General features: G+C 51.2%; 1 protein-coding gene across 1 annotated transcript in view; it reads left to right on the top strand.

The window, feature by feature from the left end:
- The first annotated feature begins 533 nt into the window (after positions 1-533).
- Positions 534-18,907, top strand: part of SLC38A8 (solute carrier family 38 member 8) — a 37,587-nt gene continuing 19,213 nt past the window's right edge. Inside the window, exons 1-4 of the mRNA XM_067718090.1 lie at positions 534-1,403; positions 5,767-5,965; positions 15,336-15,477; positions 16,297-16,398. Of these exons, the coding sequence (XP_067574191.1) occupies positions 1,215-1,403; positions 5,767-5,965; positions 15,336-15,477; positions 16,297-16,398 (632 nt within the window). The 5' untranslated portion in view covers positions 534-1,214. The remainder of the gene's footprint in view (positions 1,404-5,766; positions 5,966-15,335; positions 15,478-16,296; positions 16,399-18,907) is intronic.

Raw genomic sequence — 18,907 nt, 5'->3', positions numbered from 1 at the left:
ACATGCTCTCGGGGGGATTTGAGCCTGGGCGCCAGGAATAAACAGGTTCACCTCTGAATTCAAGATCCGACCTTCACGGGGCTGTGTTTTCCCGGTTGGGACTGTTTCCAGAATTCTGCCGTCCTAGCCGACTGTATCGGGTCGGAGAGGTAGTCTCTACTCAAAGTGTGGTCCAGGGACGGGCAGCACCCACCTCCGCAGAGCTCGCGAGAAACGTGGAGTCTCGGCTCCACCCCAGGTGGGACGAATCAGCACCTGCCTGTTAACAAGACCCCAGATGATTCCCGTGCTCGTCTGACTGGGGCGCCTCTCCAGAGCCTTTGCATGCGTGAGTCCACAGCACCCCCCCACCAGGAGGGCACACGGACCCCCTTCTGCAGATGGGAAACTGGGCTGGCCCCCCTAGCAGGTGACAGAGGGGGGTAGGGGGCCTGGGAGGCATCCCGGGAGGAGGCGTTGGAGATGGTGAGATTGGTGCAGCCTCCCTGATTTCTCCCAGCTGAGCTCCCTCTAACCCTCGGGGCGGCCGGGAAGGCCCCGCCCCCGGGAGTCTTAAGACGCCTGTGCTCAGGCTAGAGGTCTCAGAAGCTACGAGTTCTTGGGACGGATGGCCTCGACCTCTTGTCCGTGTCCTCCTAGGTTCGGGGACGTGACCCCAGCACGTGCTCTCTAGGGCTCCCATAATTCATGACGCATTTGCCCACCCCGGTGGAGCTAGAGCCTTCCTCCCACCCCTCTGGGTCCTCTGAAGTGAGCCCGAGTCCCCGTCCCTGATGGCCCAGGACTGTCTGTCGCCTTGAAGATTGGACTTGGTGGTAAGGACCAGGGGCTGGAGCCCCTTCGCTGTGGAAGTTGGCCTGGAGGCGGGTGGGTGGGTGAGAACAGCCATGGGGAGGAAGGAGTTGGGGATTTGGAACAGAAAGGGGGTGGGAGGGCAAGAGTGCCCGTAAACAAGGTTGGAAGTTGCGGGGGCAGCGTTGGTTGAGGGGAAAGGCGTGCGGACCGGAAGCTGGGGGGCAGGTGGTTGCATAACGCTTTGGAAAGGGGGGAGCAGATGCTCGGGAAGAGGGGTACAGAGGCTGGGGTGGTTGGGACAGGCATCCTGGCTCTGGCTGGATCGAGGAGAGACGCATCCCAGCTGGAGAAGGGTGCCGTGAACTGGGAAGACAGTGCCGGGACCACCCCCTCTCTCTGCCCCTCTGCTGCTTCTAGCCATGGAGGGACAGACGCCAGGAGACAGAGGCCTTTCGGAAAAGCCGGTCCCCACGGCCGCCCGCCCCAGTCTGTCCTCACTGGGTGCTGTCTTCATTCTCCTGAAGTCCGCGCTGGGCGCCGGCCTGCTCAGCTTCCCGTGGGCCTTCCACAAGGCGGGTGGGGTGGCCCCCGCTTTCCTAGCGGAGCTGGTAAGCCCGTGGAGAGCATTTTGAGGCGGGGGGCGGGTCTCCGGGGGCAGGTAGGAGCTTAATTTTATTTTTCCAGCTAGAGCCCTGGGTGTTGCTTTTGCAGAGCTGCCTGTCTCCGAAATTACTCCTGTGGCTTTTGCTTTTCCATCCCGCTCAGCTCACGAAGGGAGGAGGGAATCCCCCTGTAGACCCGGGGCGAGAGCATCCTCTAGGCGGCTGAGGGCCTCGCAGCCAGGCGGGGTGTGGGGAGGGGGGGAGGTAGAGGCGTGCTGGGTCCCTGCGGAGCGCTCGGCACCTGTAGCCAATCAGCGCTCCAATGCGGAGCGCTCGGCACCTGTAGCCAATGAACCTGGCCTTTCAGCTGGGGAGGCGCTGTCTCCGAGCCACGGATTGACTTCTCTTGCCTCCCGGTCTCGGCTCCCCAGTGAAAGCCCAAATCTCGTGGGCAGGTCAGCACTGAGGCCGCCGTGACGCCTGCAACCTGCACGGTGTCAGCGGTGTTTGGCCAGTTCTGCTGGCTGCGTGTGGAGCCTGAACTCTCTCCCTTCCCAGAAAGTTCCAGGGCCCGGCCGTCCTCAGCGGGAAAGAGCTGCTGCTTAGCACAGCTTCATGTTATTAGCAGTCTTTTCCTTGAGCTGATAGGAACCAGGCATTTCGTGGTAAGCTCTTTGACGGGCATCATCTCGAGTGATTTTTTCTGGCAGCTGGCTGATAATGGCCCCATTGGTGGGCCCACGGGGCCTTTCTTGTCCTTCTGGAAGCTGCCACATGCTGCCCTGTGTAGTGTCTGGTGTAACCCGTGCCACCCCCATGCTGGCTGAGCGCCTGTCTGGCGCCGGGTGGCTGAGACGCTGTGGTCTCCGTCCTTGTGAAGCTTGTTCTAACAGGGAACTGGGACAAGATTCAAGAAGTCGAATGACACAGTGTCAGATGGTGGGCAGCGTGATGGGTGGGATGACATCCGTGGGAGCGGGAGGGGGGCAGAGAGGCCCCCGCCAAGGCGGCGCTGAGCCCCAGCTTGTCCAGGCGCACGTGACGGGCAACAGAGCGGTGTTTGGATGTGTGCGGCAGAAAGGCCGCGCTTCCGGAACAGGGAGCCCGACCTCCAGCCGCAAAGGGTCAGCGATAGAGCGGATGGGGCCCGCATGGGGGTCCGTGGTCAGGCACAGACGGACCAGTCCGAGGACGCCAGGCAGGGCGGAGGCAGGGACGTGGCGCGCCGCTCCGCAGGCTCCGTGCGGGGTCTCCTGGCACCTTTCGGGAGTACGGATGCCGACTGCCCAGGTTTGGGTGGACCTGAGATAGTGCATCTCTGACAGGCTCCCGGGTAACACGGATGCTGCGGGGGTGGCTTGCCCTTTGCACAGGATGGTCTAAAGATCCCATCTTGGGCAGGCAGCCAGCCTTCAGGAGAGGACCCCAAATATGAATAAGTGGAAACTCCCGACAAGGGGAGAAGTCAAACTCCCCCATCATTTCCTGACTCCCCTCCTCTTAGCCAGTGAGACTTCTGCCCTGTCCCCAGGTACAAGGCCTCCCCTTGGACGGGAGGAATGTTTAAAGCTGCCTGCCACTGGGAGGTCAGTGGTGTGAGGTTTTAGGTCTCTGATGGCCCCATGAGCACCGGAGGGTTAATGAAATTAATGAGCCTGGACCCTCCTCGGCTCCAAAGAGAGGCGCGCCTGGCCAGGGGCTGTGAGGGCTCTTTGCTCACTGGCTGCTAAGAGGCTCAGGGACCGTCTCGAGGGTCAGCTACTCCTGCGTGGACAGCTCACTGCGTTAGCAGAGACGTACCTTCACTGGCAGAGAGAGGCTCAGCCTGACCCCCCACCCCCCTTCCCTTCCTTTCATCCCCAAATACCTACGAAGCACCTGCTGTGTTCTAGGTGCTTTTCTGGGGCTAAACGGTAAGCAAAAAAGACAGGATCCCAGTCTCCCTGGAGCTTAGAGTCTGGTGGATGAGCGAGATGGGGATCCTCACGCTGTATGCACAGGTGTGAGGCTGTGGCCTCAGGCCCCTGGACCCAAGGACCACAACCTGGGCAGCGTAAAACAACAGAAGTGTATTCTCTCCCAGTCTTGGAGACTGCAAGTCCGAACTAATGTGTCGGCAGGGTCCTTCCCGCCTCTCCAGCTCCTGGGGGCTCCAGACGTTCCTTGGCTTGTGGCCATGTCACTCCAGTCTCTGCCCCATCGCCACACAGCTTTCTCTGTGTCTCCTCTTCTGTCTCTTATTAGGACACTTGTTGGATTTAAGGCCCACTTGGCTTATCCAGAATGACCTCATCTCAAGATCCTTAATTTCACCTGCAAAGACCCTTTTCATTTAATTACATGTTCATTATTTGCATCTGCTAAGAGGACTGCCAGTAAGTCCCTTTCACAGGTTCTGGAGATGAGGATGTAGACAAACCTTCTGGGGGATTCCACCCACCATGGGGAAAAAAGTGGGCCCACGAAAGGTGTGGTTCTGCCAGAAGCGGAGGGTTGAGCCCACCTCGGGGGTGAAGTGTGGGGAGGCTTCCTGGAGGAGGTGACCTTGGAGAGGAGGGGGGAAGAGTAGGAGTTCCCCAGGTGAGGGACGATGGTGGAGGCGGGGAGGGTGGTGTTCCAAGCAGAGGAACCGGCACGGGCAGAGGTCGAGGGGCTGGAGGGAGCATGCATGTTCCTCCTGGCTCTGAACTTCCAAGTTTCTCTCAGGCGGTCCAGTTTGATGTTCCCTTCAGCAGCCCTAGTTGTGGCTGCTGGCGTAAGAACGCGTCTGCTGTTCAGGGGCACGAACTGTGTGTGAAGACGGCCGTGCTGGCTCTCCCCGGGCTTCTTGACTGAGTACCTCACAGCTCCTGCATTGTTCTCCTCCATAGAAGTGTGGGAGGGGTGTTTGGCCGTGGAGACCAGGTCCAGCTTAGGGACAGGTAGCCGTCCATCCTGGAGAGGCTCAAAAACATTTAACTACGTGGGGCAAGTGGGTCTCAAATGCATCAGTTGAGGCGGGGGTGGGGGGGGCGGCAGGGGGGTTGTCGAGTGGCGCAGATGATTTGGAAAGCAGTTTGTAAGAAATTGCTAGAGTCGAACACACATCTACCCTGACACCCAGGAATTCCACTCCTCGGTGTGTGTCCAGGAGAAGGAAACGTGGGTCCTCAGAATGACTTATTCTAGGATGCTCAGCTCTTCATTCATAGTAGCCAAACACGAAGAACAGCCCAGATGTCTGGCAACGGGATTGGATCAACCAATTGTGCTTCTATCCACACAGTGAAATAGCACTTGGCAAAAATGGGAATAAACTTTACCGATGTGCCCGATAGGGCTGGCCCTCACAAACGTTACCACTCAGTGGAAAGGCAGATAAGAAAATGGCTAAAAGCAGAAAAATATTAGTGGTTTTTTTCTGGGCACGGGGACAGAAAGTGACTGGGAAGGGACAGGAGGGAACTTCGGGGACGTGGTAACATTTTGTGTCTTGGTAGGGGTTTAGGATGCACTTGTACGTTGGTTATACCCCTTCCAATGATATACACTTAAGACTGCATTTCACTGTGTAAATTTTATCTTACGAGAGGGACTGTAAACACACATCGAGCTCTAATTAACGATACGCACGCCCAAGTCTTTAGGGGGAAGTACGCTAATTAATACCCACAACTTGCCTTGAAACGTACACCCAAGTTTAGATGGAGACATGGACGCACGGTAGAGATGTGATCAGATAAGCACAGTGATCTGCTCCTAGTAGAATCTAGGTAGTGGGTACAGGGCGTTCACTGTAAAATTCTTCCAACTTTCCTAGATGTTTGAAAATTTTTCAGTGTTGGAAAAAATTCCAACAGAGCACTGGAGAGGGAGTCTGGAGAATAAGAATGACCATCATTTCTTGAGCAGTTACCACGTGCCAGGCACTGAGCTGGCACAACTCTCCAGTAAGGTAGATGGTATCATCCCCATTTCACAGATGGGAAAACAGAGGTTGATGGTGGGCCTCATGCCACAGAGCAGGTGAGTGGCAGAGTTGGAATTGAACCCAAGTATGCCTGCTTCCTAACCATCATGCTTTATGGCTCTTCACCTGCAACGCATGTGATCTTAGGAAAGTAATTTAAACTCTGAGTTTCTGATGCCTCATTTGTCCAACTGGTGTGGAGTGGTGGGAACCCCAGACTCACAGACGTAGAGCCAGTGCGGCCTCTAGAATCCACCTGCTTTGCAGCTCTGGTTTCAAGGGAGGGGGCTGGTCGCTTGTCAGGTAGAGGCCCTAGGCTGTAGGCAGCCGTGGCCTCTGCAGGTGAGACCCGGAGGGAGTGGTATCAGCATCCTGGGGGGCGGTTGTGGGCACGCCTGGCCCCATGGTCCTGTTCTGCAGGTCTCCTTGGTCTTCCTGATCAGTGGGCTGGTCATCCTGGGCTATGCCGCCTCTGTCAGTGGCCAGGCCACCTACCAGGGCGTGGTCGGAGGGCTGTGTGGCCCCACCATCAGGAAGCTGTGTGAGGCCTGCTTCATCGTCAACCTGCTCATGATCTCCGTGGCCTTCCTGAGGGTGATCGGGGACCAGCTGGAGAAGTGTAAGTACCTGCCCTGGAGTCAGGGCTGACCCCGGGTGTGGAGCTCGCGTCTCCCGAGCTCCTGGTGGATGAGCAGGACGTTGGCTTGGGCCCTTGGCAGGCAGTGGAGGCCGAGACCACTGCCAGCTCCTAACGTCGTGGCGAAGGGAGGTGCAGGGTTAGCAATTACCACCACAGTGAGAGTCAAGGAGCTGGAGGGAGCTGTGCTGGGGATCCAGGAGGGACTCATTCTACAGACGGGGAGGCGGCCCCAACTGCAAAGACACCCCTGTGAGAGAACCGGCAACACCTTGAATTTGGGGATGTCAAAGACGCTCAGCCCCATGCTCCCTTGGCCTCTAGTCCCCCCACTAACAATTTCCCTCTAAGCACCTCTTTGGCTGCGTCTTACCGATTTTGATATGTTCTGATTTCACTTTTAATCCATTCAGTCCTTTGCTAGTTTTTGCTATGATTTCCTATTTGACTCATGGGATGTTTAGAATTGTGTGATTCAATTTCCAATTATTTGGGAGTTTTCTAGTTGCCTTTTTGGTTTCTTTTTTTTAAAAATTTTTTTATACAGCAGGTTCTTATTAGTCATCAATTTTATACACATCAGTGTATACATGTCAATCCCAGTCTCCCAATTCATCGCACCTCCACCCCCACCCCCACCACTTTACCCGCTTGGTGTCCATACGTTTGTTCTCTGCATCTGTGTCTCAATTTCTGCCCTGCAAACTGGTTCATCTATACCCTTTTTCTAGGTTCCACATATATGCGTTAATATATGATATTAGTTTTTCTCTTTCTGACTTACTTCACTCTGTATGACAGACTCTACATCCCTCCACGTCCCTACGTATGACCCAATTTCGTTCCTTTTTATGGCTGAGTAATATTCCATTGTATATATGTGCCACACCTTCTTTATCCATTCATCTGTCGATGGGCATTTAGGTTCCTTCCATGACCTGGCTGTTGTGAATAGTGCTGCAGTGAACATTGGGGTGCATGCGTCTTTTTGAATTACGGTTTTCTGTGGGTATATGCCCAGTAGTGGGATTGCTGGGTCATATGGTAGTTCTATTTTTAGTTTTTTAAGGAACCTCCATACTGTTCTCCATAGTGGCTGAACCAATTCACATTCCCACCAGCAGTGCAAGAGTGTTCCCTTTTCTCCACACCCTCTCCAGCATTTATTGTTTCTAGATTTTTTGATGATGGCCATTCTGACTGGTGTGAGATGATATCTCATTGTAGTTTTGATTTGCATTTCTCTAATGATTAATGATGTTGAGCATTCTTTCATGTGTTTGTTGGCAGTCTGTATATCTTCTTTGGAGAAATGTCTATTTAGGTCTTCTGCCCATTTTTGGATTGGGTTGTTTGTTTTTTTTAATATTGAGCTGCACGAGCTGTTTATATATTTTGGAGATTAATCCTTTGACCGTTGATTCGTTTGCAAATATTTTTTCCCATTCTGAGGGTTGTCTTTTCGTCTTGTTTGTAGTTTCCTTTGCTTTGCAAAAGCTTTTAAGTTTCATTAGGTCCCATTTGTTTATTTTTGTTTTTATTTCCATTACTCTAGGAGGTGGATCAAAAAAGATCTTGCTGTGATTTATGTCAAAGAGTGTTCTTCCTATGTTTTCCTCTAAGAGTTTTACAGTGTCCGGTCTTACATTTAGGTCTCGAATCCTTTTTGAGTTTATTTTTGTGTATGGTGTTAGGGAGTGTTCTAATTTCATTCTTTTACATGTAGCTGTCCAGTTTTCCCAACACCACTTATTGAAGAGGCTGTCTTTTCTCCATTGTATATCCTTGCCTCCTCTGTCATAGATTAGTTGACCATAGGTGCGTGGGTTTATCTCTGGGCTTTCTATCCTGTTCCACTGATCTATATTTCTGTTTTTGTGCCAGTACCATATTGTCTTGAGTACAGTAGCTTCGTAGTATAGTCTGAAGTCAGGGAGCCTGATTCCTCCAGCTCTGCTTTTTTCCCTGAAGACTGCTTTGGCTATTCGGGGTCTTTTGTGTCTCCATACAAATTTTAAGATTTTTTGTTCTAGTTCTGTAAAAGAAAAAAAAAAAATGCCATTGGTAATTTGATAGGGATTGCATTGAATCTGCAGATTGCTTTGGGTAGTATAGTCATTTTCACAATATTGATTCTTCCAATTCAAGAACATGGTATATCTCTCCATCTGTTGGTATCATCTTTAATTTCTTTTATCAGTGTCTTATAGTTTTCTGCATATAGGTCTTTGGTCTCCCTAGGTAGGTTTATTCCTAGGTATTTTATTCTTTTTGTTGCAGTGGTAAATGGGAGTGTTTCCTTAATTTCTCTTTCAGATTTTTCATCATTAGTGTACAGGAATGCAAGAGATTTCTGTGCATTAATTTTGTATCCTGCTACTTTACCAAATTCATTGATTAGCTCTAGTAGTTTTCTGGTGGCATCTTTAGGATTCTCTATGTATAGTATCATGTCATCTGCAAAGAGTGACAGTTTTACTTCTTCTTTTCCAATTTGTATTCCTTTTATTTCTTTCTTCTCTGATTGCCGTGGCTAGGACTTCCAAAACTATACTGAATAATAGTGGTGAGAGTGGACATCCTTGTCTTGTTCCTGATCTTAGAGGAAATGGTTTCAGTTTTCCACCATCGAGAATGATGTTTGCTGTGAGTTTGTCATATATGGCCTTTATTATGTTGAGGTACGTTCCCTTTATGCCCACTTTCTGGAGAGTTTTTATCATAAATGGGTGTTGAATTTTGTCAAAAGCTTTTTCTGCATCTATTGAGATGATCATACCGTTTTTCTTCTTCAATTTGTTAGTATGGTGTATCACATTGATTGATTTGCATATATTAAAGAATCCTTGCATCCCTGGGATAAATCCCACTTGATCATGGTGTATGATCCCTTTATGTGCTGTTGGATTCTGTTTGCTAGTATTTTGTTGAGGATTTTTGCATCTATATTCATCAGTGATACTGGTCTGCAATTTCCTTTTTTTGTAGTATCTTTGTCTGGTTTTGATATCAGGGTGATGGTGGCCTCATAGAATGAGTTTAGGAGTGTTCCTTCCTCTGCAATTTTTGGAAGAGTTTGAGAAGGATGGGTGTTAGCTCTTCTCTAAATATTTGATAGAATTCACCTGTGAAGCCATCCGGTCCTGGAGTTTTGTTTGTTGGAAGATTTTTAATCACAGTTTCAATTTCATGACTTGTGATTGGTCTGTTCATATTTTCTATTTCTTCCTGCTTTAGTCTTGGAAGGTTATACCTTTCTAAGAGTTCGTCCATTTCTTCCAGGTTGTCCATTTTATTGGCATAGAGTTGCGTGTAGTAGTCTTGTAGAATGCTTTGTATTTCTGTGGTGTCTGTTGTGACTTCTCCTTTTTCATTTCTAATTTTATTGATTTGAGTCCTCTCCCTCTTTTTCTTGATGAGTCTGGCTAATGGTTTATCAATTTTATCTTCTCAAAGAACCAGCTTTTAGTTTTATTGATCCTTGCTTGGTTTCTTTGTTTCTCTCTCATTTATTTCTGCTCTAATCTTTATGATTTCTTTCCTTCTGATAAGTTTGGGTTTTGTTTGTTCTTCTTTCTCTAGTTTCTTTAGGTGTAAGGTTAGATTGTTTATATTAGATTTTTCTTGTTTCTTGAGGTAGGCTTGTTTAGCTATAAACTTCCCTCTTAGAACTGCTTTTGCTGCATCCCATAGGTTTTGGATCGTCGTGTTTTCAGTATCATTTGTCTCTCGGTATTTTTTGATTTCCTCTTTGATTTCTTCAGTGATCTCTTGGTTATTTAGTAACATATTGTTTAGCCTCCATGCGTTTGTGTTTTTTTACATTTTCCCCCCCTGTAATTGATATCTAATCTCATAGCGTTGTGGTCAGAAAAGTTGCTGGATATGATTTCAGTTTTTTTAAATTTACTGAGCCTTTATTTGTGGCCCAAGATGTGATGTATCCTGTAGAATATTCCATGAGCACTTGAGAAGAAAGTGTAATCTGCTGTTTTGGGATGGAATGTCCTATAAATATCAATTAAATCTATCTGGTCTGTTGTGTCATTTAAAGCTTGTGTTTTCTTATCAATTTTCTGTCAGGATGATGTGTCCATTGGTGTAAGTGAGGTGTTAAAGTCCCCCACTATTATTGTGTTACTGTCGATTTCCTCTTTTATAGCTGTTAGCAGTTGCCTTATGTATTGAGGTGCTCCTATGTTGGGTGCATAAATATTTACAATTGTTATATCTTCTTCTTGGATTGATCCCTTGATCATTATGTAGTGTCCTTCCTTGTCTCTTGTAACATTCTCTATTTTAAAGTCTATGTTATCTGATATGAGTATTGCTACTCTTTTGGTTTCTATTTGCATGGAATATCTTTTTCCATCCCCTTACTTTCAGTCTGAATGTGTCCCTAGGTCTAAAGTGGGTCTCTTGTAGGCAGCATATATATGAGTCTTGTTTTTGTATCCATTCAGCAAGCCTTGTGTCTTTTGGTTGGAGCATTTAATCCGTTCACTTTTAAGGTAATTATTAATATGTACCTATGACCATTTTCTTAATTGTTTGGGGTTTGTTTTTGTAGGTATTTTTCTGCTCTTGTGTTTCCCACTTAGAGAAGTTCTTTTAGCATTTGTTGTAGAGCTGGTTTGGTGGAGCTGAATTCTCTTAGCTTTTGCTTGTCTGTAAAGCTTTTGATGTCACCATCAAATCTGAATGAGATCCTTGCTGGGTAGAGTAATCTTGGTTGTAGTTTCTTCCCTTTCATCACTTTAAATATATCATACCACTCCCTTCTGGCTCGTAGAGTTTCTGCTGAGAAATCAGCTGTTTACCTTATGAGAGTTCCCTTGTATGTTATTTGTCGTTCTTCCCTTGCTGCTTTCAGCAATTTGTGTTTAATTTTTGCCAGTTTGATTACTGTGTGTCTCGGTGTGTTTCTCCTGGGGTTTATCCTGTATGGGACTCTCTGCACTTCTGGACTTGGGTGGCTATTTCCTTTCCCATGTTAGGGAAGTTTTCGACTATAATCTCTTCAAATATCTTCTCAGGTCCTTTCTCTCTCTCTTCTCCTTCTGGGACCCCTATAATGTGAATGTTGTTGTGTTGAATGTTGTTGTATTGACTGTTGTCCCAGAGGTCTCTTAGACTGTCTTCATTTCTTTTCATTCTTTTTTCTTTATTCTGTTCCGCAGCAGTGAATTCCACCATTCTGTCTTGCAGGTCACTTACCCGTTCTTCTGCTTCAGTTATTCTGCTATTGATTCCTTCTAGTGTAGTTTTCTTTTCAGTTATTGTATTGTTCATCTCTGTTTGTTTGTTCTTTAATTCTTCTAGATCTGTGTTAAACATTTCTTGCATCTTCTCAGTCTTTGCCTCCATTCTTTTTCCGAGGTCCTGGATCATCTTCACTAACACTATTTTGAATTCTTTTTCTATCTCCACTTCATTTAGTTGTTTTTCTGGGGTTTTATCTTGTTCCTTCATCTGGTACATAGCCCTCTGCCTTTTCATCTTGTCTGTCTTTCTGTGCATGTCGCCTTTTTGGTTTCTGCCTTAAATGCACCATGGTCAGAGAACACATCTGTATAATTTTGCCATGTGAGACTTACTCTCTGGCTCAGCATGTGGTCTCTCTTGGTGAGCTCTTAAAGGGTGTGTATTCTGTGGTTCTTTGGTACAGTGTTCTAGAACTCTCTATTAGGTCAGGGTGATCCAGAGCTTTGATCAGATCTTCCATGGCCTTGCAGATTTTTGGGGCAGTGGGGGAGTCTAGTTATTCTGTCAGGTTATGAGACAGAGAGTGTTAAAGTCTCCAATTATGATTGCAGATCTGTCTACTTTTCCCTTTAATTCTATGAATTTTTTGCTCATGGTTTTTGAAGCTCTCTTATGAATAAGCACACACAGTGAATTGCCTTTTTATTATGAAATTTCACTTTTTGTCTCTGTAATGCTTTGTGAATACACCTGTGAATATAGCCTCTCCCACATCCTTAAGATTAGTGTTTGCACAGAATTTCTTTTCCCACTCTTTTACTCTGAACCTTGGAATTTTAAAATGCACTTCTTGTAGACAGCATATGGTCGGGTCTTGCTTTCTTATCATCTTGACAGTCTCGGGTTTTAATTGGCATATTTAGACTTTTACTTGGAATGTAATAATGACTGATGGTTGCATCTCGGTCTATCATTTTGCTGTTTGTTCTGTCTCTTGAACCGTGAAAAAAGGTCCCTGATGCAGGGATATGGAAATTAAAGGCTCCCATGTTGTGGGAAGGACTCTTATCCTCCACAAAAATGAAAGTTGGTAGATCTGAACCAACTTTAAATTGGCACTGAAATGCCCTGCCTGACAGTGACAAGTAGAGGTCATGTCGGATTTCAATTCTGGTCAACTGGTGGTGCTGCTCTGCTGAGATGAATTCTGAGGTCCTGCCGTGTTGAGAAGGATTCTGAAGGCCTGACTTAGTGGCAAGGATCTGAGGGGCTGCCATGATGGGAAGGATTTTGATGGGCTGCTTTGTGAGAAGGATTCTAGGGGCTGCCGTGTTGAGGAGAATCTTAGGAGCTGCTTTTTTGAGGAGGATACTAGGGGCTGCCCTGTTGGGAAGAATCTTAGCGGCTACAGTGTTGAGAAGGATTCTGAGGGCCTGACTTCTTGGGAAGGATCTGAGGGCCTGTTGTATTGGGACGGATTCTGATGGGCTGCCATGAGAGAAGGATTCTAGGGGCTGCCTTCTTTAGAAGAATCTTAGGGGCTGCCGTGTTGGGAAGGATTTTGAGGGCCTCCGTGCTGAGAAGAATCTTAGGGGCTGCCGTGATTTGGAGGGTTCTCAGGGGCTGCTGTGTTGCGAAGGATTCTGAGGTGATGCCGTGTGAGAAAGATTCTAGTGGCTCCCACAGTGGGAAGAATCTTAGCAGCTGCAGTGTTGGGAAGGATTCTGAGGGGCTGCTGTGTTGAGGAGGATTCTGAGGGGCTGCCTTCTTGGGAAGGATACTGAGGGGCTGTGGTGTTCGTAGGGATTCTGAGTGGCTATCCTGCTGAGGACAATTCTGAGGGGCTGCTGTGTTGAGAAGATTCTGAGCTGCTGCCATGTTTAGAATGATTGTGAGGGGCTGTTGTGTTGGGAAGGATTCTGAGGGTCTCCGTGTTGAGAGGAACCCTAGGGGCTGCCATCCTTTGGAGGATTCTCAAGGGCTGCTGTGTTGAGAAGGATTCTGAGGACCTGCAGTGTTCAGAAAGATTCTGAGGGGCTTCCGTGTTGGGAAGGAATGTGAGGGGCTGTGTCTTGAGAAGGGTTCAATGGGCTGCCACGTGAGAAGGATTCTTCCTGTTGAGGAGGCTTCTGAGGGCCTCAGTGTTGAGAAGAAATTAGTGGCTGTCGTGTGGAAGAGGATTCTGAGGGGCTGCCATGTTGAAAATGATTTTGAGGGGGTGCCCTGTTGAGAATAATTTTGGGGGCTGCTGTGTTGAGGATCTGAGGCCCTCAGTGTTGAGAGGAATCTTAGGGGCTGCCATGTTGAAACTGATTTTGAGGGCTTCCCTGTTGAGAAGGATTCTGAGGGGGTGTCATGTGAGGCGGCTTTTGAGGGCCTCAGTGTTGAGAAAATATGGGCCACTATGTTGGGAAGAATCTTAGCAGCTGGCATGCTGAGGAGGGTTCTGAGGGGCGGCCATGTTTAGAACAATCTCAGGGGCTGTCGTGTCCCTGGGATCCGAGGGGTACTGTGCTACGAAGGGTTCTGAGGGGCTGCCATTTGCGGAAGGAGGAGGTGCTGCCGTGTTTAGGAGGATTCTGAGCGGCTGCTGTGTTGAGAAGGTTCTGGGCTCAGTTAGTGGACCACCTGGAGAGAGTATTGATTGGAGGCATGCCACCCCAGCTCTGGGTGGATTGACTGGTGGGAGGAGAGCATCGTCTGCGTGTTTCTGGTTAGGTATTTAGGGATATGTCTTTCTGAAGGCAAGTCCAGGTTACTTGGGCTGAAGGCTAATTGGAGGTTGGGCTTTTGATGGAGTCATTACGTTCATCGGGTACAAGTGACTGTAAACGATGGTGCCGAGGACACCAAGGTGTGGCCTGGAAAGTGAGGGCTCAGGAAGGAGCTGGGCAGCCCAGATGGCAGAGGGGGTGCCTTCCTGGCTTCAGGAGTCCAGATGGCTAAGAAGGGCTTGCCCCCCGTCCCAGGCCACGTGGGGTCTCTGTGCACCTTTGGGTACGCGCATTCCCTTGGCCTCTCTGGCCAGGAAAGCCTGCTTTGCCTCCCTCAGGGGAGGTCTCTGTCCCCTGAGCTCCACGTGGAGCTGTCCCGTTGCGTCACTCCAGTAGAAGCAAGCCGTTGTGGTCAGGCCGTTGATCTCTTTTCATCGCGTGCTTTACGGAGCACGTGGTGGGAAGGAAGGGTTATGTTACAGCAGTGCCAGCCCCCAGAGTGGGCTGGGAACCAGCTCTCGGCACCTCTATCCGCGTGCTTCCGGCCTCAAGCCATCTCGCTGTCTCCCCTCTCCCCCATCTGTCTAGCCTCTTCTATCTGATAACTCCAAATTCTCCGTCTTACTGTGGTGGAATCAAAACGGGTCCAGACTCTTAGGTGTTCCTTCTCTTGAGAGTTTGATGGGGTCTGTGTCCCCTCCCCCGAATCAGAGCGGGCTCCGTGACGGCTCGGCCTGGCGGAGGAGGGCAGATGGGACACTGCCAGTTCTAGGCCCGGCCTTTAATAGGACGGCACCTTCCGTCTTGGGCTCGGGACCCCCCAGCTGTCATGGACCAGCCTGCTGGACGGTCTGCAGGGGGGGCCCCCGCGGAGCCCAGGCATCCCCACCAGGCACCCTGTGTGAGCGCAGCCATCGAGGACCCTCCAGCCCCGCCCCCTGCCAAGTACCCCCGAGGGCCCCCAGCCTGTCTGGTGCAAGCGGCCAGCTCAGCCCCGCCCTAATTCTCCTCTCTCTGATAACGGGGTTGCCCGGGGCTGCTGTTTGGGGGAATTGTATTCCAGGCCCCGACTTCCGCACACACCCTTTGAGCCCTTGAGTAAATTTTCACAAACAGGAGGGCCTGGGTGCCCCAAGGGCAGACCGTTGTGTCGTTTGCTGCCGATTCCAGCACTTAGAGCAGCGCCTGCCGGGCGGAAGGAACTCGGTGAAGGTCTGTTGAATGAATGCCTACAGCGTGTTCCCTCCGTCCTGGTGGCACGTGACAAGATCCCCATCATGCTTGTCATCCCATCCCTTTAAACTCACGGGGATGACTCAGTGCCCACGGCGAACCCACCCGAGGACCCAGAGCTGGGAAGCCCGTGGCCGCGGCTCTTCAGCTGGGGGAGGCCACGCGGGGCTCGCTGCATCTCCTTCCCTCCCTTCCCCTAGTGTGCGACCTGCTGCTGCCCGGCGCCCCGCCAGCCCTGCAGCCCTGGTACACCGACCAGCGCTTCACCCTGACACTGCTCTCCATGCTGGCCATCCTGCCCCTGTCCGCCCCACGTGAGATCGGCTTCCAGAAATACACAAGGTACAGGCTGCAGCCCCTTCCTGGCAGGGCGATGGCTGGGGCTGGGTCCCCACCTCGGCGGGCGCTTGGTGAGTGGTTTCTGTCCGCCTGGGGTAGGGGAGCTGCTAGCACAGGTCTTCCCGTTTGCAGAAGGGGGAAAAAATGTTTAATTACACAAGTCATACATGTGCCTGATAGAAAATACAGACAAAAAAGAAATTTACCCGTAATGACAGGACCTGCAGCTGACATTTTGTTACCTAATGATTGTAGACATTTTCTGCACACACACGCACACATGCTGGTACGGACACACACACACACACACACACTTTTTCCCATTTTACCGTCTTAGGCTCTTCGTGTACTTTTGGAAAAATTAAGCCTGGCAAAAGTCTTCACACAAGTGTGCCACCCGCCTTCCCCTGTCGTGTAATGAAATGGAGCAGAGAAAGAGTGGGCAGGACCCCCTTGGCCCCCGGGCACCCCCAGCCCTCACCAGCTGAGTCAGGGTCCTCCTTCCCCCTGTGCTGTGGCCCAGCGGGCAGTGTCCCGACTTAGATGCTGAATCCCAGCGGCTGTTGTTGGAGAGACGGGGCCGCCCGTAGCGATCACAGGCTCGCAGGTCTGACCTCGCTGGGCCTGAGCATGGCCCTGCCCTGCCTGCCTGGAATGCTCTTCCCGCTGTCCCCGTTGTGCAGATAAGGAAATGGAGTCCAGACACTGGCCCGACACCTTGCCTGTGTGGGCAGAGCTGGCATTGAGACCCCGCTCCGTGTGGCTCCCCAGGCCCTACCTCACCATAGAGGCCCCTAACGCTGCGGTCCGTCCGTGTGTTAGCATCCTAGGCACCCTGGCCGCCTGCTACCTGGCCCTGGTCATCGTGGCACAGTACTACCTCGGGCCCCAAGACCTCGCTCGTGAGCCCCACCTGGCATCGAGGTGAGTCTTGGGCGATGGCTTCCCAGGGCTGCTGTGAGGGCCGAGGGACGCTTCTTCCCCCGACCCTGCCCATGGTTTGCACAGAGCCCTGGCTCGTCCCGTGAAATCCTTCAAGTCTCTGATGCCATAGAACTCAGCAAAGCCTCCTTTCCTGGGACTTCCCTGGCGGTCCAGTGGTTAGGACTGTGCTTCCACTGCAGGGAGCGCGGGTTCAAGCCCTGGTCGGGGAATTAAGATCCCACGTGCCACACGGTGCGGCGAAAAAAAAGCTCCTTTCCTTCTTCAGAACGACAGTGCTATCACTAGTGAGGACAGGGGACAGGCTAAGGGACACGGAAGCACTGGACACCCCACCAGCCTGGGGCTCCTAGGCTGTTGCAGACGCGTTCCCCACAGCTTAGGGGCCGCAGAACCAGCTAGCAAGATGCAGGGGCAGGGGCAGAGGCCAGTGAGGCCCGACGAGCCTGAGCGAGGCCAAGAGTGGGAGTGGGCCTGGGGGGGGGGTATCCTGTAGGGATGTAGAGCGGCGGTGAGGACTTCAGTTTTGCATGGAAGCCGCTGCAGGGTTTTGATCACAGCAGGGGCTTGAAATCAAATCGGCTGGTGGCAGGCCAGCTCCATGAGCCTGTGACCTGTGACGTCCCCCAGGGTCCTGGGCTGAGAAGGGCCCTGCGCTTGGTTTAACGCCCTGCTGGCGCCATCCTGAAAGGCTTAACCGGTGTTGAACAGGGGCCGGGACTTTCATTTTGCACTGGGTCCCGCAAATCGTGTGGACCCTCCTGGAGGGTAGGTTGGAAGTGGAGTGAGAGAGAGAGAAGAGAGTCCGGGTGACTCTGAGCTTTGGCGATGCCGTTTCATGGGCTGGATGGGACGGGGAGGGGTCGGGTGGGGATGTGTAAGGTTGGAGACGGCTGTGAAACGCTAAATAAAGACGTCAGGGAGCTGGTCAGACTGTGCGCCTGGAGTCCAGAGAGGCCTGGGCTGGAGAGAGGAACATCAACCCATAGATGGCGTGGAAGTAAGGCCAGGAGCCCAGGTGAGAACTGAGCTGGTGGCCCTCCGCCAGGCCCTGGGGGATCAGCGAGAGGGATGGCAAGTTAGCAGCACGTGTTAGCTTCTTGGGGCTGCTCGTAGTAACACATGAGCACAAACCGGGTGGCTGAAAGCAGCAGCGACTTCTCCCCTGGTTCTGGAAGCTAAAGTCCAAAATCAAGGTGTGGGCACGGCTGCGCTCCCTCTGGAGGCTCCGGGGGAGGGTCCTTCCTGCCCCTCCCAGCGTCGGTGTTGCCAGCACTCTTTGGCCTTCCTTGGTCTGCACATGCTTCGCTCCAGACTCGGCCCCCATGGTCACACGGCCTCTGCCCTGTGTGTTTCCTCTTCCTATAAGGACACCAGTTGTTGGGTTAACTCCCAGCCTACTTCAGTATGACCTCATCTTCATTTAACCAATTACATCTACAAAGACCCTTTTTCCAAATAAGATTTCATTCTGAGGTTCCCAGTGGCTATAAATCTAGGGGGACACTGTACAACCCAGGACAGAGGATAATAGAATCTGGGTCTCAGAAGTCAGCAGAATTTCAAGAAGGTTGGGGTGATCGCCACCAGCTGCCACTTCTGGGTCACATGGGGCTGAGCCCTGGCGCCTGATTTGGCCACGGAGGCCGCTCGATGTGGCTGTTTCATCAGGGCAGGAGGCGGGGTTGAAGGCGCAGGTGGATTGGGTTCAGGAGAGGGGGAAGGGAAAAGCCGGGAAAGAGCTCTTCTGAAGAGGGGAGAAGCGGAAAGTACCGGGGCACAGAGGCCACGTCCCGTGTGGCCCACGGCACACCGACGGCATGACCCAGCAGTGGAGGAAACCCGATCAGAAGAGGGCCAGATCCACTGCTCATCTGTGGCCTTGAGTCTGCAGAGGGGAGGGTCCTGCTCTCTGGAAATGCAGCCTCCAAGGCTGGAGCTCGGGCAGTCTCACCCACGGGAACAGGAGAGGACAGCACGTGAGGCCCAGAGGACGCGGGCAGGCAGATGGAGCTGTGGGAGCGTGGGCGCTAAGAAGCTGGCCATCGGCTGACAGTGCTGTTGAGGAAAGTCCAGGAAGGCAGGGCTTGGCGGGGAGGCTCCGTGATTTGCACCAGAGTTAAGAGGCGGCCGGAGCGCAGCACAGAAGGGAGATACCACCGTGTGACTTGCCCCGTGGCTGCTGTGACACGTTCCTGCCAAACTTGGTGACTTAAAACTACACAAATTTATTCTCTTACAGTTCTGATATCAGAAGTCCAGAATAGGTCTCACTGGGCTAAAATCAAGATGTCAGCAGGGCTGTGTTCCTTTTGGAAGCTCTAGATTGGAATCCATTTCCTTGCTGTTTCCAGCTCCTAGAAGCGCCCACATTCCTTGGCTCGGGGCCTCTTCCTCCATCTTCAAAGCCAGCAAGGTTCCATCTCTCTGACCCTGCTTCTCTGGTCACAGCTCCCTCTGACCATAGCTGGGGAAGGTTCTCTGACTGCAA

The sequence above is a fragment of the Pseudorca crassidens genome, chromosome 20 (assembly GCF_039906515.1).
Source record: "Pseudorca crassidens isolate mPseCra1 chromosome 20, mPseCra1.hap1, whole genome shotgun sequence".
NCBI classification, from domain to species: Eukaryota; Metazoa; Chordata; class Mammalia; order Artiodactyla; family Delphinidae; genus Pseudorca; species Pseudorca crassidens.
Note: the sequence above shows the minus strand (reverse complement) of the source record. Positions and strands in the feature narration are given on the sequence as shown.